Source organism: Manis pentadactyla, chromosome 13 (genome assembly GCF_030020395.1).
Source record: "Manis pentadactyla isolate mManPen7 chromosome 13, mManPen7.hap1, whole genome shotgun sequence".
Classification (NCBI taxonomy): Eukaryota; Metazoa; Chordata; class Mammalia; order Pholidota; family Manidae; genus Manis; species Manis pentadactyla.
In genome coordinates, this window is record NC_080031.1 from 34,295,285 (window position 1) to 34,322,292 (window position 27,008).

The 27,008-nt window shown below is 36.3% G+C and overlaps 1 protein-coding gene and 1 long non-coding RNA gene across 2 annotated transcripts in view; one reads left to right on the plus strand and one right to left on the minus strand.

Annotated features, from left to right (window-relative positions):
• Window positions 1–12,072, plus strand: part of LOC118921072 (uncharacterized) — a 35,700-nt gene extending 23,628 nt beyond the window's left edge. The window contains exon 2 of the long non-coding RNA XR_005028183.2: window positions 11,755–12,072. This is a non-coding gene — a long non-coding RNA (uncharacterized LOC118921072). The remainder of the gene's footprint in view (window positions 1–11,754) is intronic.
• The window catches only part of CWF19L2 (CWF19 like cell cycle control factor 2), a 139,772-nt gene that overhangs the window by 90,605 nt on the left and 22,159 nt on the right, over window positions 1–27,008 (minus strand). The window contains exons 8-9 of the mRNA XM_036902659.2: window positions 11,538–12,199; window positions 1,594–1,690 (exon numbers count right to left, since the gene is read on the minus strand). Of these exons, the coding sequence (XP_036758554.2) occupies window positions 1,594–1,690; window positions 11,538–12,199 (759 nt within the window). The remainder of the gene's footprint in view (window positions 1–1,593; window positions 1,691–11,537; window positions 12,200–27,008) is intronic.

Below are 27,008 nucleotides of genomic sequence, written 5' to 3' on the forward strand. Positions count from 1 at the left end.
ATGTATATGACAGAAGGGAAAATAGCATCATGAACACCCACGCAGACATCACCTCCATTCTGCCCCCAACTCCCAGCCTAGTACACTGCCTGTGAATGAGCTCACCCCAGTTACAAACTTCTCAAATACCTGTGGCAGTTGTTTATGCTCTGAAGGTAAATAATTACAAGGATATATATTTTAGAGGAACTAGGGAGATGGAAGAAATACAAAACCTTCAGAATGACATTTATTATTCCTTAGTTATTATAAACTTCCAATATTCAAAATGTCAGTTATTTGAAATAAGGAAAGATCACACAATTTAAAATATTACCTTCTTTATTGAGTAATTTAGATAAGAATTATGAACATATTTAATTTTTACCCTAGAAAGTCTATAGGAATTTATAAAAAAACAACTGACATATAAAGCTATCAATCACAAAGAAGTAAATTAAATAAACAGAAGTATATGACAAGCCAAGAACAGTGTTCTCCACTGCAGTGGTTCTATGCAAATAGGAACACTTCTTTTAACATAAGTTAACCTCCTAACTTGGTGACCTGTCTTCCACTATTTTAACTAATTGCTTTGTACTTTCAAAACTCAAACTTTATTTTCATGCTGTTGTCACTTTGTCTCTCTGATCAATTTCTGGGTTCAGCTGACATTCAGGGTTACCAAGGACCAGATTCAAAGAGAGACAGCACCATATGCAAAATATACCTTTCATTAGACATACAAACTGATAAAAAATAGAAGTATCTTGTTTGGCCACCTTTTGTTCTACTAAAGAATGTTGTACTGATAATACACCAAAACAGAAAGCAACTGAAAAATCACTTACATTTGGGTTTAAGATGAGTACATACATATGACCATGAGGGAATCTATTCTGTAAAGACACAGAAAGCTGTCTGGCATTGCTATTCTGCCATGGGCACTATAACATGTATAACAGGAACGTGAAAATACAATAGATAGATAGATAGATAGATGATAGATAGATAGATAGATAGATAGATAGATAGATAGATAGATAGATAGATAGATAGATACTTGTATTCAATTTTGAAGTAAATCAGTCTTAAAGCAACACATTATTATGGAAATTATATAAGCTAACCTATACAAAGCATCTAACACATTATCAGGCACAAGCACACTGCCTTGCCATTTGAATAAATGAATTAGCCATCCTTTTTAGGAGCTCATTTTCTGGTTCCTAAGTAAGGGAATTTTAGAAAGTAATTTGCACTGTTAATAATACACGACTAAAAATGGGAAAGAAGAGAGTAACATTTTTGTCCCCCTGAAATATGCTCAGTAAGTTAGAAATCCAAAAATAAAGCAAACAGCAAAGTAAAAAAGAACTTAAAAAACATTTAGTTCCCTAGAACCTTAAATTTCAGAAATCTGACAGAGAAAGATAATTTACTTAGAGGTAGACAGTACTGTTTTCAGAAGTGTTCAAGAATTTCTTTAAAGAATCAATAAGCAGCAGTTATTTTCAAAGTGTGCTACATTCACATTGCTAAGGAACTTTCAAAACTACTTGTAAGAAGTTAAATATTTAATTACTATTTTCCAAAAGAACATACAAGTCTTACCATATTTCCCATCATTTCTGCCTTGATGATCTTGGCTCCCAACTTATTCTTCTCATCAACACTCAAGATGTGGATGGAATCATCCTCTGGACTGCCTCTGAAAGGGGCATAGTAAGAGTATAGGAAATGCAGTTACATTGCATGTAACATCGTCAAGACTCAAATGTTATTTTAATTGGCCTCAACAAACAATTCAGCACCAACAAATCATGATTCTGACACATTAAAAAAAAACACCCTCAATGTTCCACCATAAACCAATAGTTTACGGTACTCTGTTACAAAGCCATGATGGCCCATTGGCATTATAATAACTGACTAAAGTCCCAGAAACAATGAGATAAGTAATGTAAGTCAACTAGTCTTCATTATTTAATATTCCCATACTCATTCTAAAAAGGAAACAGAAGAAATTTAAATTCTAGAATCACACCATAATTCTACATGTCTAGGGGAAATTTGTCTCATTCAATGTGATAAATTATTGATAATCTAAGAAACTGTAACCAGGAAATGACATATTTAACCGCATTCCAAAAAACAATGAGATGTGCTCTTTTGCAAAATCAACTCAGAATCAGTCATACAACATAAACAAATTTACAACTATGATCATGTGCCAAACCTGTACGATAGAGTCTCACAAAAGAAAAGAGAAATTTCCAGCCAAGGTTAAATTCCTGGCATACACAGTTTTCCCTGCTTACTGCCTTAAGAAAGGCTCAAAACTACAGTGAAGGAAAGGGGAACACAGGCAGAGCCTGAAGGACTCTTTAGTGAAGGAGACAGATGAATCCAAGAACTTCAAGACAGCTAGAAAAGAGAGAGCTGCACAGTGAGGGAATCCCACAGAACTACACAGCCTTCCCTTTGAGTATTCAGCAAGAAACTACTTGTACTCAGGGAAAAAACTACTCCAAAGAATACAAATATAAAGACATAAATATGTTAAACATTAAAAGGACAGAAAAAGATGTATCATATTTAACACTGGTCAAAAGAAAGCTGAAGTGGCTTAGATTACAGAGAGAAAAATATTACCAGGGACAAAGAAGGTCATTTCACATGAAAAAGTCATTTCATACATTAAGAGTACAGAAGAATCCCTAAAACAGTTACATACCCAATAACAGAGCTTCAAAATACATAATGCAAAAACTGACAGAATTACAAAGAAAAACAAACAAATCCACAATTATACTTGCAGGGTTCAAGACTCCACTCTCAATATTTGATAGCATGAGTAAACAGAAAATCAGCAAGGATATGGAAGACTTGAATAACACTGTCAACTAACATGACCTAATGGACATTCATAGGATACTCCACCCAACAATGAGACACATTTTTTGTGAGTGTATGTAAAACACTTACCAAGACAGACCACATTTTGAGCCACAAAACAAGTCTCAACAAATTAAAAGAGATTCAAGTCATACAAACTATGTTCTCTGACCACAGTGAAATTAAATCAGAAATCATTAACAAAGATCTCTAGAAAATCCTTGACAATTTGAAAACAAAATAGCATACCTATAAATAACCCATGCACCAATAACAAAATAAAAGAGAAACTGAAAACTATTTTGAATTGAATAAATACATAAACACAACATATCAGAATTTGTACGATGTTGCTAAAGCATAACATAGGGAGAAATTTATAGCACTAAATATTTAGAAAAGAAGAAATCTCAGATCAGTTATCTCAGCTTTCAGCTTAAGTAGAAAAAGAAGAGCAAATTAAGCCTACAAGAAGTAATAAAAACCAGAGTGAAAACAAATTAAATAAAAATCAGAAAAACAATAAAGAAATTCAATGAAACCAAAAGCTGTTTAAGATAACCAATGAAATTGATAAACTTACTGATCAGGGAGAAAAAAAGACACAAATTACCAATAAAGAAATGAAAGCAAAGCCACTACCCATTCTAAGAACTTTACAAAAAATATCCATATGGCAAAAAAGCACATTAAGAAATGTTCAACATCAGGAGTTACTAGGGGAATGCAAATTAAAACCATAAGATACTGCTAAGAGCCACGAGAATGGTGGAAATTAAAAAGACTGATCATTCCAAGTTCCAGAACGGATGTAAAGGAACTAGAAGTCTCATATTGGTGTTAATGCACAATGATACAACCACTTGGTAAAACAGTTTGGCAGTTTCTTAAAATTTAAACAAGTAGTTACCATATGTTCAAGCCATTCCTCTTCTAGGTATTTACCCAAGAGAAAAGAAAGCACATAATGAAAGAAAGCAAATGAGTGGTTGCCTAGTGGAGTTGGAAGTGTATGGGGAGGGCTGAGAGGCAGAGATTCTGAAAGGATACTAGGAAACTTTGAGGGAGGTGACAGTTTCATTAGTACACACATACTTCAAAACATACCAAACTGTACACTATATATCTAAATGTGTGTGTGTGAGGATATATGTATGTGTGTATGTGCAAATATACACACGTGTGTACATATACTCACACACATACATATATGCAGTTTATTATGTCAGTTATACCTCAATAAAGCTGTTTTTAAAAACCCTCAGAGGTGAGTGATAAAGAAATGTTAATGCTGAAAAAAACCTGTCCTAATTTCAAATATAAAGGATATATATCCACATTCATGGTTTCCCTTAATTCCTAGATTTCATCATACGCTATTAAAATTAACTACAATTTTCAACATACATTCTGAGCATGTAACAGAAAAATATATAAATAGACCTCCAAATCAACACCTGACCTAACAATTATATACAGAAATTATTTTTAAATAGTGAATTCACCTCAGGCAAAAAAAGAATACAAATCTTTTAATAGACAATATTCGAGTTTTTCTAAAACAGGCATTAATCCCTGCCAGGATTTCTGTAAGAACTTCTTGTATGATGAAAGGAAAGACAATACTCAGGTGCTTGGATAAGAAACCTAAAATATTTCAGGTAAAGCACCATAAGAATGCTACACATTTTTTTTCTCCTCTCCACATTTTAAAAAGCAGTTAAAAAGAAGTTCTTTCACTCTACATTTTAAAAACCAATTAAGATGAACAGTAGGGGCACTTGCCTTCATGTAATCAGGAGAGCATTATTACTTTTTATATGCTTCTGTGGGTTGAGGTATTACTTGTATCGTTAGTTGTACTTTTTTGTACAGAAAATACTTTTCAGTAACTTTTTCAAATTAAATTCTGAGATACACTTCATTTTTATTGTACTATAAATGTAATTTATTTGAATTTCAGGCAAGTCAAGCATATTTCAATAAAAAGTCTTACTCATCAACATAATTTTTTCTCAACCTGCATTCTTTCCCATTTAATTAATTGTCCAGAATTCTATGCTTTGAAATTTTACCATTCCTATCCTTAATATGGAAATCAAAAAAATCAAATTTTACATATATGTATAACGCAAAACAAATTAAATAACCACAATTCATGCCCTTTCTAAAAAGTACCAGTGCAATTATTCCACCACAAATTTAGCTTGCTCCGGATTCTATCTCGGAAACTGCCCAACTTCCAAAATGAGAAACTCTCTGGCTGCTTTTCCTGCTGTTTTTTCCTACCTCGTTTTCACTGCCAACTACTTTTTTATGTGACCAAGTTTTGCTTTCCAACAAAGTTTGTATCTAGTTTATCTGTTTTTCATCTCAACCCCCAGTCAACTGAAAAAATAGAGAGGAAAGATAAAATGGATAAGGGGTGATTTCCCCAATATTTCTCGAAACCTTTCTGTGTTAATCCAGTAGATGCTCCAAACACAACACCAAGTCTACACAGGATTTCTTATTGAGCTCAGTCATTCAGAAAATAAGCCCTCTTGCAAGCAAGCTTGAGTTTGACAGGATCAGGAAGACCAAAAGCCATCCATCAGTCCATCCTTCTTTTGCGGAGGAAAAATTTAGGAATGTGAATAAAATATTGTATCAAATGTCAGTATGTCAATAGATTTCATGCCTACTAATAGATACCAATAACGTAAAAGCTTAAATACCTAAAAACATACTACTAATCAAATCTAAAACTCCCAAATGGAAGCTTTTTCATGAAGCACCAAAGGCTGTTTCTTTAAAATGCCAATTGTAACCTTGTAAGGTCCTTGCCAAGAAGTGGGAAATCCCTCTTTGTACTAAGAAAAGGGTTTTGGAATCAGACTGATAGGGATTCAAATCCAGTTTCTTTGCCATTTACTAGCTTTATGATATTGGGCAAGTATCATAATCTCTCTGAGACTATAAAATCAAAAATTTAATGCCTACCCTCACATTATCAGAATTCAGAATTAAATGAAATAATGTATACAATTACGGTATGCAGCAATATAATGAAATTCCAAACACAACACTTAACCTAGTACTCAGTAATGGTTAGTTCCTTTTGCCACTGAGAGCCCATTAATGAGTCAAAGAAGAATCTTCCAACTAGTCCTCCATTCAGCATGCTTAAAAGCCAATGGGAAATTTCTTCAAGAAAAGAAAAAAAGAATTTCTGAAAGCTGGTACACAGATAAGAAGTAACCAAATCCTTTCAAGGAACCACAGAATTAAAGCCTTCATCACTGAGCCATGGATGTGAACTCACCCTCCTCCTCTCTTCTCCGTTTACTCCTTTGCTTCATGACTTTGTCTCTCAAGTATAACCTCCTAATCAGTGTATCAGCCTCAAAATCTGTTCCATTTAACAAACCAACCTTTCTAAAATACAAATATGATCAGTTTCAAATCCTTGAGAGACTTGTTTCTTAACACTATAGAATATTGCCCAACTCATAAGCATGACTTCTGGAGCCATTTACATGGTATTCAGGAAATATTTTTAGTACTTGCCTATCCACCTTCTTCCCACTTGACTATATTCTGTAAAAGATTCAGAGGCTAAGCACTACACTAGGATTTTGAATGCAAAGACTAGAAAGAGATATACCTTTCCCTTGGGGAGCTACTGCATCCAACATTCCAAAATACTATTTGCAAATGCTCAACTATACAATGCTGTCTCATGTCTCATGCTTTTCCCCTCATGTTGGTTGACCTCTTCCACTTACTGCCTAATGAGTTCATCCTTCAAGACTTCACAACTTTCCCTACACACCTTTCCTGGATTCTGTTCCCCATAATTATATCCCAGAAGAATTAACCATCCCTTCTTGTAAGTGCTGAAAATATAAGAACCTATATGTGCCATGCACTTATATGCTGTATTTGTCCACATGTTTACAAACTGCCTCTATAATACTGTGAATTCCTTGAAGGCACATTCTATGTCATAATCTTTTTATACCATTCAACCTGGGAAACTGAAGTATTCAGTAAATACAAGATGAAGAGCAGAAAACTTGTCAAAACCATCTAATTTAAGTTCTGAGGGACATCTCTGACACAAATACAACCTTCCTTTGTTTCTTCATTCCTTGTCATACCAGCCCAGAACCTTTTTTTCAAAGTTGAATGAGTAAAAGAAACAGTCCATTTCTCGGACTTTCAGTTTCCAAGGATTACTTGAAGGAAATGTGAAGTGCACGTGGAACAATAATTTTAAGGTAATTTTGTTTCAAACAGTCATCAATATCTTTTGGTAAAAATAAAGTAAGTTAATAGCAGTAAGTCATAACAATGAGAGGACATCTCCATTTTGAGAGCTCTGTGTGAATCAAACTGTTACATCACCTTTTTTTTTCCTGAAGCTACCAAATTCATTTGGTCCATATACAGACGAAAAGGAATACCAATGTGCTGGGATGGATCATAGGTTGAAAAACCATGTCCCATGTCATCAGAATTCTATCCTTGTCTCCTGTCACCCACAATCTGTCATCACATTTTCCTCTTCTTTAACATTTGCACCCAAGGCTAATCCTTCTGCTTGTACCAGAACACTGGATCCTACACCCACCCACACTAACCTTGGGGCCTTGCTTAGTTATCCCATCTATCATCCCTCTTTATATTTAGCTTCTTCTAAAATTGATACTGACTACTTCCCATTAAAACATAAACATATTCAAGTACCTGCACCTTAAAAGGAAAAAAAAAAAGAGGGAGAGAGTGAGGAAGGCACTTCGTTTACCTATGCCTCCCACATGTACTTCTGCCTCAACCATCTCTAACCTACATTACAATTTAGTCTATGAAATCTGGTTTATAAATCCTTTTACAATGATTGTATTTTTGACTAAATTGCCAAAGATCTCTGTTGTTGTCTGCCCAGAGGCACACCTTTGCCATTTTACTTGACTCTTCCTTTTGAGAAACTTTACTCTCCTTTCAGTTCTCAGTGTGCAAGCTTAAGGCTTTAATCGAGAGAAGGCAATGAGGTGTGCTGAGGTCCAACCAAAGCTCGTAAGTTTAAGAAGGTAACTGGAATTTCACTAGACCTTTAAAAGAGGCATCTTTCATTATGATGAAATTCGTACTCACACATCTTTTTTTTCTTTTTCAGGCATTCCTAACAGGAATTAAATTGTTTATTAATAGATGAGGATAAATAAGATGATATATCAGGAATTCTGATCATCTCTAATACTAGTATTTTCAATATTAATAGATACTTCAACACACTTAATAGAACAGTAATAGGTATCAAATAAAGACATTAAAATGAGAGTTGTTGGGCCCACGTAACTCAAGACATTATGTCACCTTGTCAATACCACAGCAAAGACACTGCTCTCTAGCAAACAGCAAGAACTAGGGGTTTCCCAAACCATTTAAAATGATGAGCAGATGCTCTAAAAGAAACATCACCATGACATTTGCAATTACCCTATAAAAAAGAAAAAGTACAAGCAGTTCTCATTTTCCAGGATTACTATTATATTTCAGAAGTCCTCTTCATAATTAATTTCTAAATAGCAAATCCCATTTTTCCATTAAAATCTATTCTCTTTAACACACACACACACTGGCTGAAAACTTCGGAGCAAGAAGTAATTTAAAAAGCTCCAGCCCAATGACATTTCAGAAACCTTGAGTATACTGCAATTATTCTTTGCCTGCTGGCAGTATTCACAGATCTCCTCCCTTTAATTATTCTTTTCTTACCACTTGTTTTCAAATTTTCTCCTGTCTAAGAATCTCATGACTATACTTAAACCTTCAAAACCTGGCATCCTTCTCTTCACACATTCCATTTCTAAGAAAAACAAGTTCTTAATCACATGGGCCACAACTACGGGATGTTTTGGCTACTTAAGGTAATTATGGGGCCTAAAAGGGACAAAGGAAGATAATGATAAATCTGATCACATTAAGAATGAGTGAAAGGATGAAAAAGAAGAAAAAAAGTAAATCTAGAAATGATGAAGAAAAAAAAACTACATACATTACATGACAACTATAAAGAGCTCTCACAAAGAACTCAAAAGGTAGTCAAAACATATGACTTGCTAACAAAAATAAAATAAAAATAAACAACATTTATAAAAATATGCCAAACTTTACCTATACTTAAAGAAATGCAGATCAAGGAAAAATTGTTTCTTAACTATACAGACGGCTAAGATTAAAAAGTTCAACAATACTGACAGCAAGAAAGATAAAAGTTATCCTAATATATGACTGGCAAAAGTATAAATTAGTTAATACAACAAAATACATAAATTTAATTTCATTCTTTAGAATTTATCATACAGCTATAGCTACATAATATACAAGTACACATACAAAACAATTCACTGCAGCATTATTTGTAAGAGTAACAAACTAGAAACAACCTGAAGTCCATCAATAAGAGACTGATGAGAAATACTAGCTGGTATCTAAGTTTCACAATAAAATATTAAAGAGCCTTTAAAATGAAAAAAGTATACATACATATGAGCTAATGTGAAAAGATCTTTAAGATACACTGACTAGATGTAAACAAGGTTCAGAATAGCATGTGCATTGTGAAGCTATGTAACTTAAATACATATTAGGTTTTCTATAAAGAATTATCTGTTATTTCTTGTTAAAAGGTCACAGACCCAGGAAATGGCTGTTACATACATGTGCAAGATAAAATACATGACACCCAGTTAAATTTGAATTTCAGGTAAACAACAATTTTTTTAGCATTAAGTATGCATAAATATTGTAAGGGACCTACTTCTTGCTTATTTGCTAAATATGGCAACCCTAGTTACCTAACACTGTGCAAAAGTGACCTCAGTTGCCTCACTTTCCACATCTGGAAAATAGAGGAGTAAGACTAGTATTTCTTCTAGTTCTAAAATCAGTTTTATGATTTTTTTCTTCTAGTTAGGAAATTTACTCTCTCTAAAGCTCCACAGAATTCTGGCATTTTATAAAGAATTCAACATAGATCCAGGATAATGTTCAGATAAACAACAAACAGCTTCTACCAGTTCTTCACTGAATCTATTCAGTCCCAAAAAAGTAGGCATTCTGCAAGGTTCTCCCCTGGCCTTTTACTTTACACCACTCTAAATGCTCCGGTTTTTTTTCTTTCACCTACATGTATGATTCCTAGACTGTTCTTTCCCTTTCCAGTCAGTCAATCACAGAATTCCTGGACAGCCTCAAACCATCTGTAACATCAAAATTAACACAGCTAAGAAAGCACATTGTCTTCAGACCAAAAAATACAGCTTTCACTGAGTGCTGTATTACAGTGTATCTACCAGAAGCTTACAATTTAAATACAACATACAAGTATGAAGCAATTAGAGAAACCAACGGAATGCTAAGAGTATTTTGCTTAGCTGCTCACAGAAGTAAAGACCTACAGATCACCCAAATGTGAAGCCAACCCTAGTGATATCAGGAAATAAGAGCCTCACCCCATTAGCAATGGGGACTAGAAATAGTCTACCTTCCAGAACACCTGGAGGGAAGCCTGGACAATTATATATATATTTGGGAGCAAAACCTTGACTTGAATAAGAGCCCATTTGATCACAGCTCCTACTATTCAGTCCAAATCTCGCCAGCTCCTTCTCAATGAAAGCCACACACAGTGCTTTATAAGCCACAGCTTCAAACGTACTCACTAACAAAAGCAATTTGCCACACTCAGGACCCAAAACTACAATGCTTATACCTACTACTGCCATCGTTGAAATCTATTATTTCCTAAAACTTCTTCTTTAGTGCCCCCTTCATTTGGCAGTATTTTTTAACATATCTTAATGATCTTTCAAGTATAAATTAGTCATTATCCTTTGGACATTCCCTATTTACGGCTATCTCCAACAGGGCCAGCCCTACGACTAAATCAAGTCTTCCTAGGTTTGATCCCACTCAGCCTGGGTTTCCTCTTCTACTGACCCAGCCCTCTAATTGCAACAGGTATAAGAACAATAAAAACAGTAAGTGCATCCATTTTCTTAATCATTATAGCTACAACCAGCCATCCCACCTATGTTCACTTTTTAACACTAATATTACCTTTAAAGCCTGTCAACTGTCAAAAATGTATATTTCTTTCTCTAAAAAACACCCTAATTTGTTCTTCCCTCTGCATGATCTTTCACATATCTTTTTCACTTCATATGTGGGCTACAGCAGCATATTTTCCTTCAATCTCCCAGACCTCCAATTGGTATGCAATGTTTATTATTACAATTATACTCAACAATGGAGTAATTTCGCTTGAAAACAGTATGGCAATAGAAACAAAATCTATCAAAATAACTCCTATAGCACATCCATTTACAAGGATTATTAACTCATTCAGTTTTTTACACTGCAAAAGAGCAACAAATTTTGAGTTATAAAGATGAATTCTTACAGTTTTGTTAAATAAAACTGAAATAAAATGCAATCCATAAAACAAACCTACTCAACTGCTAAATGTGCGTATCTTACTTCTTCCATAAAATTTAACAGGAACCATTACTCATACCTATGAACTGATGTTCTAAAAATATAGTTCAGTTCTTTGAATCCTCTGGACCTTAATATTCATTTATCAATTTAAAAAACAAATGACACAATACCCAGCAGATGAAGACTTTTTGTCCCGGAGATGTTCTCCTTTCAGGATGTCATCTCTCAAGATCTCATCTTGTGACTTTTCTCTCACATCTCCTGAAATGCATTCAGAGTCAACACTGCGACTGCTTTTCAATGGCTTTCGATTTGAATGTCTCCTTTCTCCTTCTCTCCCATCAGAGAGACTCCATGATGATAAACTTCCATCACTGTTCTCCGCAGGTTTTCGAAAAGCACAATGCACAGAACCCTGAGCAACCAGGGCTGAAGATGAACTAGATGGTTCCAACTTTCTGCCCTTGCTTTGAAATGACAGTTCTTCATCATCAGAAGGTCTTAAGAATTTAGGTCTCAAATTTCCAAGAGAAGAAAGCACTTGATTTTGGCTTTGACTGGATTCTCTTCTGTGTGTTTCTGAAGTCTCAGATCTATTATCTTTTTCATCACCACTAAATTTACCTTTATTGATATTGTGTGTAGTATCTGTTGAACTGTATCTATACCTTGAACTTTTATTATATTTTACAAAGTCTGACCTTCTACTGTCTTGATTTCTTTGTGCTTTATCTGAATACATTGGTTTCCTCCACGTTTCTCTTCTACAATCTTCTTTCATGGATGAAATCTTTTCAGCTTCTTCTAATTTTGACTGAAATATTTCCACTGACTACAAAGGAGAAAAATTAAACAAGATATCTAAAATTAAAAAAGTATCAATGACTTGAACCCCATATACCACTGTCCAATGATACACTGTCATGTGGCACAATAAAAAAATAAGTAAATAACCAAGGGGAGGGAAAATACCATATAATCATCCTACCTAATATGGACTGAACTGTGTGGGTGGCCCCCTCTCCAAATTCACAGGTTGAAGCACTAACCCTGAGTACTTCATAATGTGACCACATTTGGAGAAGGGGCCTTGAAAGAGGTGACTGTGTAAAAATGAAGTCATTAGATTAGACCCTAATCCAATCTGACTGACATCCTCATAAAAAGAAATTTGGAAACACAAAAGAGATACAGGGATGCACACACAAAGATAAAATACCATGGGAGGATGAGAGAGATAAAGGAGCACAAAAATCTCGATCATAATTTAAGTTGGTCTTGGGATGAAAGTGAAGCTTGGAGAATTTAGCCAATGGTTCTGTTAACGTTACAGTTAACAGTAATTGCACTAGTTGGGGTGAGGATTTAATAATGTGTGTAACTGTTGAACCACTGTGTTGTATACCTGAGATCAATAAAATGTTGTTTATCAACTAAACTTCAATTTTTAAAAAAAGATAAAATACCATGTGAGGGCACAGTGAGAAGGCAGACATTTACAAGCAAGAAGAGGAGCTGCAGAAGAAACCAAACCTGCTGATGCCTGAGACCTTGAACTCAACTGCGAGGGAATCCACTTCTGCTGTTCACGCCACCCAGCAAACTAGTATACTAGCATACAATGAATGCTTTAAAAAATACAAGTAATCAATGAAAAATTAACAAATAATGAAAAAAACCTGGGGACTCAAAAGAAAAGCCACTTAGACCAAATGCCTACATCTAAAATAAAATAAAATACAAAAAACAGTGAAGACATAAATTTTTTTAAATTCCTGTCAGTGAGATTTCTACACTGCTAAAACATGACAGACTTACATGAAAAAAAGAGTTTAAAAATAAGAAAGTCCTGTAAATGAACACTGTGTCCAAAAACATGCAAATACAGTGAAAATAGTCATAGAAAGTGTTGACTCCAAATGAGTGAAGTGAATACTAGCATGGGAATTCCCATCCTTAGGAAAAGATGATAAACAGATTTATGTTATAAGGAAAAAAGACACATGGAAGATGAATTCTAGAGAATCTAATATGCTTACACTAGTACTTCCAGAAAAAAAAGCAAAGATGGAACAAAGCATTAACAGAATTTTGCCACAGAAATATTGCCACAGCTAATTTTCCAAATCCAAAAATCTCATTCAATAGTCTTCAGAGAGGAATAAAAGTGATGCATGCAAAGGCTCATATGTAAAAAAAAAAAACAAAAAACCCTAATTCCTGAGTCTCAAAATTCACACACACACACAAAATTCTTCACAACACTGATCAGTGAAGAAGGGAGTAAAGTGTAAGAGTGTAAACAAATGAGAGTGAGTAAATAACACATTACCTACAAAGCAAAGTAAAATTTATTAACTTTTTACCTATAATACTAAAGCTAGAAGGTAATGGGATAAGGATCAAATTTTTAAAGAAAATTATAAAGCAGTAATTCTACATACAGAATTGAATTCACAAAGTAGCCTTTCTGGTATGGACAAAAGAAAGTGCAAGGATTCAGAAAACAAATCAATTACTGATTCTGGGGGGAAAATCACTCAGGATAATTAAGATAAACCATAAATGAATTAGGGCAAACATCACTGAGAAAAGGAAGGCACGCTATAAACCAAATGGTAAATGTAATGATTAGGTCTAAACAACTGGTCTCAGAGTTGTGATGTTTAAAACAATTGTTAAGAATAAGATGCATAAATTTTTAACTTAAACTGGAATTAAGATTTAATATTACCTCAATAAAATCTAAGAGATAAGATGGGCATCAAATTGTGCTAAAGTTATCTTAGCCTAGGCAAAGATGACCAATAACATTTTATTTTAAATTATTTTTAAATACAGATTTAACATGTTTCTTAAATTTAATGACAATATGAATGGAACAAAAATGATGGCAGGGGGAATAGTTTAATAATGAAAGCATTGCCTCATAGGCAGCCTTTTTCCTTCTTAGTGATACATCAAATAATGGTGTATCTACATTAGATTCAATAAAATAGCAAAAGAAGCAATTACCACAATTAATCAAACGTTTATTATATCTTTTGCACCATTTAAGTGGGCTCTAGTTCAAATCTACTTATTAACTATGCAATCTTTGTTATTTAACCTCTCTCTGCCTCAATTTCTTCATTTACAAAATAAGAATAATAGTACTTTATTAAACAATTACACATAAAACACTTGATACATGAAAAGCACTCAAAATATAACAAAAACCCGAAACAACTTTATAAGGCTGATTCTAGTAACTGTGTTTTTAAAAGAATAAAACTAAGGTCACACAGAGAGAATAACAAACCTGATATTGAAATTTAGGACTATTTGATACAAAGCCAATGTTTTTGCCTACTATGTCAAAATGCCTCACTCTGTGATTCGAAAATGTTAAGAGATTATATAAAACTTCACAATTAAAAGAACAGATATAATAACCCAGTATTAAAACTTAATAAAAACATAAAAACTAGAGGCCATATACACATATGAACATATAAATGAACAAATTTTAGTACTGTATTAAAGGAAACGTCATAACCAAATAGATGTCATTCCAAGAATTCATGAATGGTCCAACATTAGCAAATGTAGTAATGCAATTCATCTCAGTAACAAGTAAAAGAAAAAAATCATATCATCTCAAAGGATATCAAAAACCTTATAAAAATTAGAAAACCTAGTTGGAGAAAAAAGACAGCAGTGTGAGAGGAGAGGAGGAAATCTCCAAAAACCACATATATTATGAAAATACAGCAAATACAACTATTCCTAAAAGAGTGACCAGAAATAAGATTGCAACAGCCAGTCTACAATCTGGGAGAAGAGAACATCTCATGGAAAAGGGTAAAGTAACAAAGCCATGACCCAGAGGGAATGGAGCACTCTCCCCACCCCAGCTCACCAGCAGGAGGAAGAGAATCAGAGCTGGGAGGGAGGAGAAGCTCAGGACTGCTAAATAACCAGCCCTAGAAATCTACTCTGGGAGCACAAACCCACTCTGAATGGTGCTCTGGAGATTAAAGGGAGTGAAAACCAAAGTCAGAGACTAAGACTGTGAACAGGTTCCACAACCAGCTGCCCTGGGAAAAAAGAAAGATGGGTGCTTTGAAAGACTTCTCAACAGTGAGAGGGCTGCTAAAGGGGCAAGGGTTTAGGAGAAGGAAATAGTAGACAAAATCGTCCTGGCACACTCAGCCCAGCAGGTTGGGAATTTTCAGGAGCTTCAGGCGCTCCATCCAATTGCTGACCATGCAGGAACAAGGCCCCTCACCACAATAATCAGCCTGCCGATTCTTCCTTCCCACCGGAACCTGTATGCAAACCGCTGTCCCTGCCATTGCTCCAGACCACCCAGAAGGCAGCCCCGCCTACAGAAACTACACAGCTTAATGCAGACGCTTCTCCCTGCATGCAGCTAACCAACCAGGACAATGGAGGCAGACACTGCAACCAGCAAACAGGAAAGGGCTTTGTCCACCCGGCAGACACCAGCACCACTCAGCTATGACACCCGTCATAGCCCTAGGCCATCCCAAGGGCCGCCCCAAACACAGCAACTTAGGGGATTAACCCAGAGCCCACTCCCTGGACATGGCTGACAGGCTGTGAGAGCAGAGGCAGACACTGAGGCCAGGATACAGGAAAGGGCTTTGTCCTCCCGGCAGTCCCTAGTGCCACTCGCCTGCAACCACAGTCACTGCTCCAGGTTCTGGACAGCTCCGAAGAGCAGAGCTTCAGAGAACAAGAGGGCACTGCCTACACAAACCTAATATTTCTCACTATCCAATAGGATTATGAAAATGCAGAAGAACCTGGTTCAATCTACAATCCCTCCAAGACCAGAAAGAGGGCTCAGTGAGACTGAAAACACCAATCTTCCTGAAAAAGAATTCAAAATAAAAATCATAAGCATGCTAAGGGAGCTACAGAAAAATATTCAAAGCTAAGGTATGAATTCAGTGGGGAAACACCTAAAAAATACAGTAGCTGAAATGAAATAAACAATGGAGGGATTTAAAACCAGATTAGTTGGGGTGGAGCCAAGATGGTGGCGTGAGTAGAGCAGAAGAAATCTCCTCCCAAAATCATATGTATTACTGAAAATACAACAAATAAAACTATTCCTAAAAGAGAGACCAGAAGACACAGAACAACAGCCAGACTATATCCACACCTGTGAGAACCCAGCACCTCGCGAAGGGGGTAAGATACAGGCCACGGCCCGGCAGGGCCCGAGCACCCCTCACCCCAGATCCTGGCAGGAGGAGAGGAGTTGGAGCGGGGAGGGAGAGGGTGCCCAGGACGGCTAAATAGCCAGCCCTAGCCATCTGCACCGGAGTGCAGACACACAGGGCGTGCATGGGGTACGGGAAACTAGTGAAACAGGACAGTAAGACCTGTGAGTGGGTTCCCACAGCCAATGACCCTGGGACAAAGAAAAGTGAGTGCCTTTTGAAAGTCTTAAAGGCACAGTGACCACACAGCTGGATGGAAGCGTCCCGGGACACTATTTGCAGATGACATAATATTGTACATAAAAAACCCTAAAGACTCCCCTGAAAACTACTAGAACTAATATTGGAATTCAGCAAAGTTGCAGGATACAAAATTAACACACAGAAATCTGTAGCTTACCCATACACTAACAATGAACTAATAGAAAGAGAAATCAGGAAAACAATTCCATTCTCAATAGCATCAAAAAGAATAAAATACCTAGGAATAAACCTAACCAAGGAAGTGAAAGACCTATACCATGAAAACTACAAGACACTCTTAAGAGAAATTAAAGAGGTCACTAACAAGTGGAAACTCATCCCATGCTCCTGGCTAGGAAGAATTAATATTGTCAAAATGGCCAAACTGCCCAAAGCAATATACAGATTCGATGCAATTCCTATCAAATTACAAACAGCATTCATCAATGAACTGGAACAAATAGTTCAAAAATTCATATGGAACCGCCAAAGGCAAAGAATAGACAAAGCAATCCTGAGAAGGAAGAATAAAGTGGTGGAGATCTCGCTCCCCAACTTCAAGCTCTACTAGAAAAACCACAGTAATCTAGACGATTTGGTACTGGCACAAGAACAGAGCCACAGACCAGTGGAACAGAATAGAGACTCCAGACATTAACCCAAACATATATGGCCAATTAATATACGATAAAGGAGCCATGGACATACAATGGGGAAATGACAGTCTCTTCAACAGATGGTGCTGGCAAAACTGGACAGCTACATGTAAGAGAATGAAACTGGATCACTGTCTAACCCCATACACAAAAGTGAATTCAAAATGGATCAAAGATCTGAATGTCAGTTATGAAACCATAAAACTCTTAGAAAAAAAAATAAGCAAAAAATCTCATTGACATAAACATGAGTGACTTCTTCATGAACATATCTCCCCAGGCAAGGGAAACAAAAGCAAAAATGAACAACTGGGACTATATCAAGCTAAAAAAGCTTCTGTACAGCAAAGAACACCATCAATAGAACAAAAAAGTATGCTACAGTATGTGAGAATATATTCATAAATAATAGATCTGATAAAGGATTGACATAAAAAATATACAAAGAGCTCACACACCTCAACAAACAAAAAGCAAATAATCCAATTAAAAAATGGGCAGAGGAGCTGAATAAACAGTTCTCCAAAGAAGAAATACAGATGGCCAACAGTCACATGAAAAGATGTTCCACATCGCTTATCATCAGAGAAATGCAAATTAAAACAACAATGAGATATCACCTCATACCAGTAAGGATCACCATCATTGAAAAGACAAACAACAAATGTTGGCAAGGTTGTGGAGAAAGGGGAACTCTCCTACACTGCTGGTGGGAATGCAAATGAGTTCAGCCATTGTGGAAAGCAGTATGGAGGTTCCTCAGAATGCTCAAAATAGAAATACCATTTAACCCAGGAATTCCACTTCTAGGAATTTACCCTAAGAATGCAGCAGCCCAGTTTGAAAAAGACAGATGCACCCCTATGTTTATCACTGCACTATTTACAATAGCTGAGATATGGATGCAATCTAAGTGTCCATCAGTAGATGAATGGATAAAGAAGATGTGGTATATATACACAATGGAATATTACTCAGTCATAAGAAAAAAACAGATCCTACCGTTCACAACAACATGGATGGAGCCAGGGGAATTATGCTCAGTGAAATAAGCCAGGAGGAGAAAGACAAGTACCAAATGATTTCACTAATATGTGGAGTATAAGAACAAAGGAAAACGGAAGGAACAAAACAGCAGCAGAATCAGAGTACCCAAGAATGGACTAAAAGTTACCAAACAGAAAGGGACTGGGGAGGATGGGTGGGAAGGGAGGCATAAGGGCGGGGAAAAAGAAAGAGGGTATTACGATTAGAATGTATAGTGCGTGGGGGGCATGGGGAGGGCTGTGCAACACAGAGAAGTAGTGATTTTACAGCATCTTACTATGCAGATGGACAGTGACTGTGAAGGGGTATGTGGGGGGGACTTGGTGAAGGGGGTAGCCTAGTAAACATAATGATCTTCATGTAATTGTAGAATAATGATACCAAAATAAAAAAAACAAGAAAGTAGAACTAAATACGAAGCAAATGCAAAATTAAATCAACTATCCTCAAAGTCAATCAAAGGCTAGACAAAAAGTACAGAATTTGATACCTAATATTTAAAGAATAAATGAGGAAGAAAAAGGAGGAGAAATAGAAAAGAACCTTTAGATTGTGTTTGGAACAGCATACTAAGTGAGTTAAGTTAGACTCTTAGATAGTAAGGAAACTAATCTTGAACTTTTGGTAACCACGAATCTAATGCCTGAAAGGGCAATAAGTACATACCTATCGATAATCACCCTAAATGTAAATGGACTGAAGGCACCTATCAAAAGACATAGAGACACTGAATGGATAAAAAATCAAGACCCATCTATATGCTACTTATAAGAGACTCACCTCAAACCGAAAGACATGCACAGACTAAAAGTCAAGAGATGGAAAAAGATATTTCATGCAAACAATAGGGAGAAAAAAGCAGGTGTTGCAGTACCACTATCAGACAAAATAGAATTCAAAACAAAGAAAGTAAAAAGACATAAAGAAGGACATTACATGATAAAGGGGTCAGTCGAACACGAGGATATACCCATTATAAATAAATATGCACCCAACACAGGAGCACCGGCATATGCAAAACAAATACTAACAGAACTAAAGGAGGATACAGACTGCAATACATTCATTTTAGGACACTTCAACACACCATTCACTCCAAAGGACAGATCTACCAGACAGAAAATAAGGACACAGAGGCACTGAAAAACACACTAGAACAGATGGACCTAATAGACATCTATAGAACTCTACACCCAAAATCAACAGGATACACATTCTTCTCAAGTGCACATGGAATGTTCTCCAGAATAGACCACATACTAGGCCACAAAAAGAGCCTCAGTAAATCCAAAAAAATTGAAATCCTACCAACCAACTTCTCAGACCACAAAAGCATAAAACTAGAAATAAATTGTACAAAGAAAGCAAAAAGGCTCACAAACACATGGAGGCTTAACAACACGCCCCTAAATAGTCAATGGATCAACGATCAAATTAAAATGGAGAGGAGGGCGGAGCCAAAATGGCGGCGTGAGTAGGACAGTGGGAATCTCCTCCCAAAAACAAATATACTTTTGAAAATACAACAAACACAATTAGTCCTAAAAGAGAGACCAGAAGACGCTGGACAGTGGCCAGACTGCAGCTACACCAGCGAGAACCCAGAGACTGGTGAAAGGGGTAAGATACAAGCCCAGGCCCGGCGGGAACCGAGCGCCCCTCCCCCCAGCTCCCGGCGGGAGAAGAATAGGCAGAGCGGGAGGGAGACGGAGCCCAGGACTGCTAAACACCCAGCCCCAGCCACCCCCACCAGAGCACAGACACAGTGCGTGGGCGGGGGGCCCTGGATACTGGGGAAACATGGCAGCAAGACCTCTGAGCGGGTGCCGAAGCTGATGCCCCTGTGACAAAGAAAAGCGGGGGCTTTTTGAAAGTCTTAAAGGGACAGGGACTTAACAGCTTGACGGAAACAACACAGGTCATAGTGCAGAAGCTGGAAATTACAGGGAAAACCGGGCGCACTAACTCCCTGGGCAAGAGCTCTGAGACCTCTCACAGAGGTAAACAGCCAAACAGCCCCCCCATCCATTACCCCTCCGGGCGCTGCAAAAGCAGAGAAGCAGCCTGAGACAAACTCCGCCCACAGAAAGGGAAATTCCTCCATTCCGGCCAGGCAAAGACACAAAGACCCAGTCTACACGCAATTACCCAACACAAGCCACTAGGGGTCGCAGTTGTCCCAGTAAAGAAAGGCCAGTAGTAAGTGAAAATTTTGGCCCTCCCAGCTGACAGTCAATAGCACCTGTCAACATGAAAAGGCAATAAATATGATCCAGACAAGACTAAACCAGACAGCTTCGGCATCTGCTACATCTTCCCCTGAGAAGGAACCTGGGGAGATAGATTTAGCCAGTCTTCCTGAAAAAGAATTCAAAACAAAAGTCATAACCATGCTGATGGACGTGCAGAGAAATATGCAAGAACTAAGGAAGGAGAATACAGAAATAAAACAAGCTCTGGAAGGACTTCAAAACAGAATGGAAGAGATGCAAGAGACCATTAATGGACTAGAAAACAGAGAACAGGAACGCAGAGAAGCTGATGCAGAGAGAGATAAAAGGATCTCCAGGAATGAAAGAATTTTAAGAGAGCTGAGTGACCAAACGAAAAGGAACAATATACGAATTATAGGTATACCAGAAGAAGCAGAGAGAGAAAAAGGGACAAAAAATGTCTTTGAAGAAATAATTGCCGAAAACTTCCCCAAAATAAGGGAAGAAATGGCCTCTCAGACCACAGAGGTACACAGAACTCCCATGACAAGGGATCCAAGGAGGGCAACACCAAGACACATAATAATTAAAATGGCAAAGATCAAAGACAAGGACAGAGTATTAAAAGCAGCCAGAGAGAGAAAAAACATCACCTACAAAGGAAAACCCACCAGGTTATCATCAAATTTCTCAGTAGAAACCTTACAGGCCAGAAGAGAGTGGCATGAAATATTCAATGCAATGAAACAGAACGGCCTCGAACCAAGAATACTCTACCAGCAAGATTATCATTTAAATATGAAGGAGGAATTAAACAATTCCCAGACAAGCAAAAGTTGAGGGATGTTAACTCCCACAAACCATCTCTACAGTGTATTTAAAGGGACTGCTCTAGATGGATGTGCTCCTAAGGCTAATAGCTCTCACCAGAGAAAATAAAACCACAGTAAAGGAGGCAGACCAATTAAATACCAACCAAACAGAAAATTCAATCACCTACCCATAGAGTCAGTCAAGGAATACACAAAGAATACAGAATATGACACCTAACATACAAGAGTGGAGGAGGAAGAAAAAGAAGGGAGAAAAAAAAAGATTCTTCAGATTGTGTTTATAATAGCCTAAAAAGCGAGTTAAGTTAGACTGTGAGTAAAGAAGCTACCTTGAACCTTTGGAAACCACGAATCCGAAGCCTGCAATAGCAGTAAGTACGTATCTATCGATAATCACCCTAAATGTAAATGGACTGAATGTAGCAATCAAAAGACACAGAGTTACAGAATGGATAAAAAGCAAGACCCATCTACATGCTGCCTACAAGAGACTCACTTCAAACCAAAAGACATACACAGACTAAAAGTGAAAGGATGGAAAAAGATATTTCATGCAACTAATAGGAAGAAAAAAGCAGGAGTTGCAATACTTGTACCAGATAAAATAGCCTTCAACAAAAAGAAAGTAACAAGACACAAAGAAGGACATTATATAAATAATGATAAAGGGGTCAGTCCAACAACAGGACATAACCATTATAAATATCTATGCACCCAAATATGAACAACAAATATTAACAGAATTAAAGGGGGAAATAGAATGCAAACCATTCATTTTAGGAGACTTCAACACACCACTCACTCCAAAGGACAGATCAGCCAGACAGAAATAAGTAAGGACACAGAGGCACTGAACAACACATTAGAACTGATGGACCTAACAGACAACTATAGAACACTGCACCCAAAAGCAACAGGATACACATTCTTTTCAAGTGCACATGGAATATTCTCCAGAACAGACCACATACTAGGCCACAAAGAGAGCCTTAGCAAATTCAAAAAGATTGAAATTGTACCAACCAACTTCTCAGATACAAAGGTATGAAACTAGAAATAAATTGCACAAGAAAACAAAAGGGCTCACAAACACATAGAGGCTTAACAACATGCTCCTAAATAATTGATGAATCAATGACCAATTAAAAATAGAGATCAAGCAGTATATGGAGACAAATGAAAACAATGACTCAATGCCTCAACTTCTGTGGGATGCAGCAGACAGTTCTAAGAGGAAAGTATATAGCAATCCAGGCCTATTTAAAGAAGGAAGCACAATCTCAAATGAACAGTCCAAACTGACAATTATTGAAACTGGAAAAAGAAGAACAAATGAGGCCCAAAGTCAGTAGAAGGAGGGACATAATAGGGATCAGAGAAGAAATAAATAAAATTGAGAAGAATAAAACAATAGAAAAAATCAATGAAACCAGCAGCTGATTATTTGAGAAAATAAACAAAATAGATAAACCCCTAGCCAGACTCATCAAGAGAAAAAGAGAATCTACACATATAAACAGAATCAGGAATAAGACAGAAAAATCACGATGGACACCACCGAAATATAAAGAATTATTAGAGAATACTATGAAAAATAACATGCTAACAAACTGGATAACCTAGAAGAAATGGACAATTTTCTAGAAAAATACAACCTTGCAAGACTCACCCAGGAAGAAACAGAACATCTGAACAGACCAATTACCAGCAATGAAATTGAATCGGTAATCAAAAAAATACCCAAGAACAAAATCCCCAGAACAGCTTCACTGAATTTCGTCAGTCATTTAGAGAAGACCTAATACCCATTCTCCTTAAAGTTTTCCAAAAAATAGAAGAGGAGCGAATACTTCCAAACTCATTTTATGAAGCCAGCATCACTCTAATACCAAACTCAGGCAAAGACACCACAAAAAAAGAAAATTACAGACCAATATTCCTGATGAACATAGACGCAAAAATATTCAACAAAACATTAGCAATCTATATTCAAAAATATATCAAAAAGATCATCCATCATTACCAAGTGGGTATCATCCCAGGGATGCAAGGATGGTACAACATTTGAAAATCCAACAACATCATCCACTACATCAATAAAAATAACAAAAATCACATTATCATCTCCATAGATGCTGAAAAACCATTTGACAAAATTCAACACCCATTCATTATAAAAACTCTCAAAATGGGTATAGAGGGCAAGTACCTCAACATAAAAAAGGCCATATATGATAAACCTACAGCCAACATTATACTTAACAGTGAGAAGCTGAACGCTTCTCCTCTAAGATCGGGAAAAAGACAAGGATGCCCACTCTCCCCACTTTTATTCAACATAATTCTGGAGGTCCTAGCCACAGCAATCAGACAACACAAAGAAATAAAAGGCATCCAGAATGGTAAGGAAGAAGTTAAACTGTCACTGTTTGCAGATGACATGATATTGTACATAAAAAAACCCTAAAGAATCCACTCCAAAACTACTAGATCTAATATATGAATTCAACAAAGTTGCAGGATACAAAATTAACACACAGAAATCTGTTGCATTCCTATACGCTAACGATGAACTAGCGGAAAGAGAAATCAGGAAAACAATTCCATTCACAATTGCATCAAAAAGAATAAAAAACCAAGGAAGTGAAAGACCTATATTCTGAAAACTACAAGACACTTTACAGAGAAATTAAAGAGGACACTAATAAATGGAAATACATCCAATACACTTGGGTAAAAGAATATTTAAAATTGTCAAAATGGTCATCCTGCCTAAAGCAATCTACAGATTCAGTGCAATCTCTACACAATACCAACGGCCTTTTTCAACAAACTAGAACAAACTGTTCTAAAAATCATATGGAACCCCAAATAGCCAAAGCAATCCTGAGAAGGAAGAATAAAGTGGGGAGATTACACTCTCCAACTTCAAGCTCTACTAAAAAGCTACAGTAATCAAGACAATTCGGTACTGGCACAAGAATAGAGCCATAGATCAGTAGAATAGAATAGACAGGCCAGATATAAACCCACACATATGTGGCCAATTAATATATGGTAAAGGAGCCATGGACAGACAATGGGGAAATGACAGACTCTTCAACAGCTGGTGTTGGCAGAACTGGACAGCTACATGTAAGAGAATGAAACCAGATAACTGTCTAACTCCATACACAAAAATAAACTGGAAATGGATCAAACACCTGAATGTAAGTCATGAAACCATAAATCTCTTAGAAGAAAACACAGGCAAAAATCTCTTGAATATAAATATGAGCAACTTTTCCTGAACATATCTCTTCAGGCAAGGGAAACAAAAGAAAAAATGAACAAGTGGGACTACATCAAGCTAAAAAGCTTCTGTAAGCAAAAGACACCATCAGCAGAACAAAAAGGCATTGTACAGTATGGGAGAATATATTCATAAATGTCATATCTAAAAAGGGGTTGATATCCAAAATATATAAAGAGCTCTCGTGCCTCAACACACAAAAAGCAAATAACCCGATTAAAAAATGGTCAGAGGATCTGAACAGACACTTCTCCAAAGAAGAAATTCAGATGGCCAACAGGCATATGAAAAGATGCTCCACATCACCAATCATCAGAGAAATGCAAATTAAAACCAGAATGAGATATCGCCTCACACCAGTTAGGATGGCGAACATCCAAAAGACAAGGAACAACAAATGCTGGTGAGGATCCAGAGAAAGGGGAACCCTCCTACACTGTTGGTGGGAATGCATATTAGTTCAACCACTGTGGAAAGCAATATGGAGGTTCCTCAAAAAACTAAAAATAGAAATACCGTTTGACACAGCAATTTCACTCCTAGGAATTTACCCTAAGAAAACAGGATCACAGATTTAAAAAGACATATGCACCACTATGTTTATCACAGCACTATTTACAATAGCCAAGAAATGGTAGCAACCTAAGTGTCCATCAGTAAATGAATGGATAAAGATGTGGTACATATACACAATGGAATATTATTCAGCCGTAAGAAGAAAACAAATCCTGCCATTTGCAACAACATGGATGGAGCTAGAGGGTATTATGCTCAGTGAAATAAGCCAGGCAGAGAAAGACAAGTACCAAATGATTTCACTCTTCTGTGGAGTATAACAACAAAGCAAAAACTGAAGGAACAAAACATCAGCAGAATCCCAAAACCCAGGAATGGACTAATGGTTACCAAAGGGAAAGGGACTGGGAATGGTGGTCAGGAAGGAAGGAAATAGGGGATTAAGGGATATTATGATTAGCATACATAATATGGGGGGCACAGGGAAGGAAGTATAGCACAGAGAAGACAAGTATTGATTCTATAGCATCTTACAATGCTTATGGACAGTGACTGTAATGGGGTATGTGGTGGGGACTTGATAATAGGGGGGAATGTAGTAACCACAAAGTTGGTCATGTGAAACCTGAGCATAAGATTGTATATCAACGATACCTTAATAAAAAAAAAATAAGAAAACCTATTTCTAATTTAAAAACAAGAGCAAAAAAAAACATACCTCTGGCTAAACTTTGAATGAAAGGATAGTTTTTAAAGATGATAACCTTTACCTTAAATGCAGGAAGTTATTTAAATACAGAAAAATAAGAAAACTAGCTTCCAGTGCTTTTATCAAAGTTCTGAAACTGTATTTCAAGGCAAAGTTTTAAATATTGTAATACTGAGTGGGAAAAGCAAAGTAACAATCTTACCAGATAAACCAAATTTTTAAAATTAGATTTAATGACAGGAATTTAGAAAACTGCAGGGCAGAACCAATAGCAAGTCTAAAAATATAAAGTGAAAAAGATTCAATATAAAATTGAAAAAAATAATTAGAAATAACTTAAGGACACATGCAAATAACCTGCATGTTATTTACTTAAGAGCATTTTGAAAGAGAAATTTACTTAAGAGTATAAATGAAAATATGAATACAGAAATACCCAGTATTTTAGATTAAATGACTCAACATTATAAAGATATTAATTGCCCTTGATTTATCTATACATTTAGTGAAATTTAGTGAAAATCAACATTCCAAAGAGTTAAGTCTTTAGTGGATGTTAGAAAACTGTTTCTCTTGAACTTGAACTTGACAAAATGATTCTACATTTAACAACAAAAAATATGTAAGAATGATAAGCTAATTTTTTAATGATCTTCTGAAAGAAGATTTACCCTGCCAGATAGTAAATGTTCATTAATTATTTGCTCTCTGCATGAGTTACTGAATGAAAACTATAATAATTACCATAGTATGATACTAATTCCAGGAAAGAGCCAAAAACCAATAGATCTGAGAGTAAAGGAACAGACCTATTTTTAAAAAACAATTTATTATACAATAAATGTGTCATTTCAAATTAGTAGGAAACGAATAGTTCACTCAAAATATTGTTAACAAC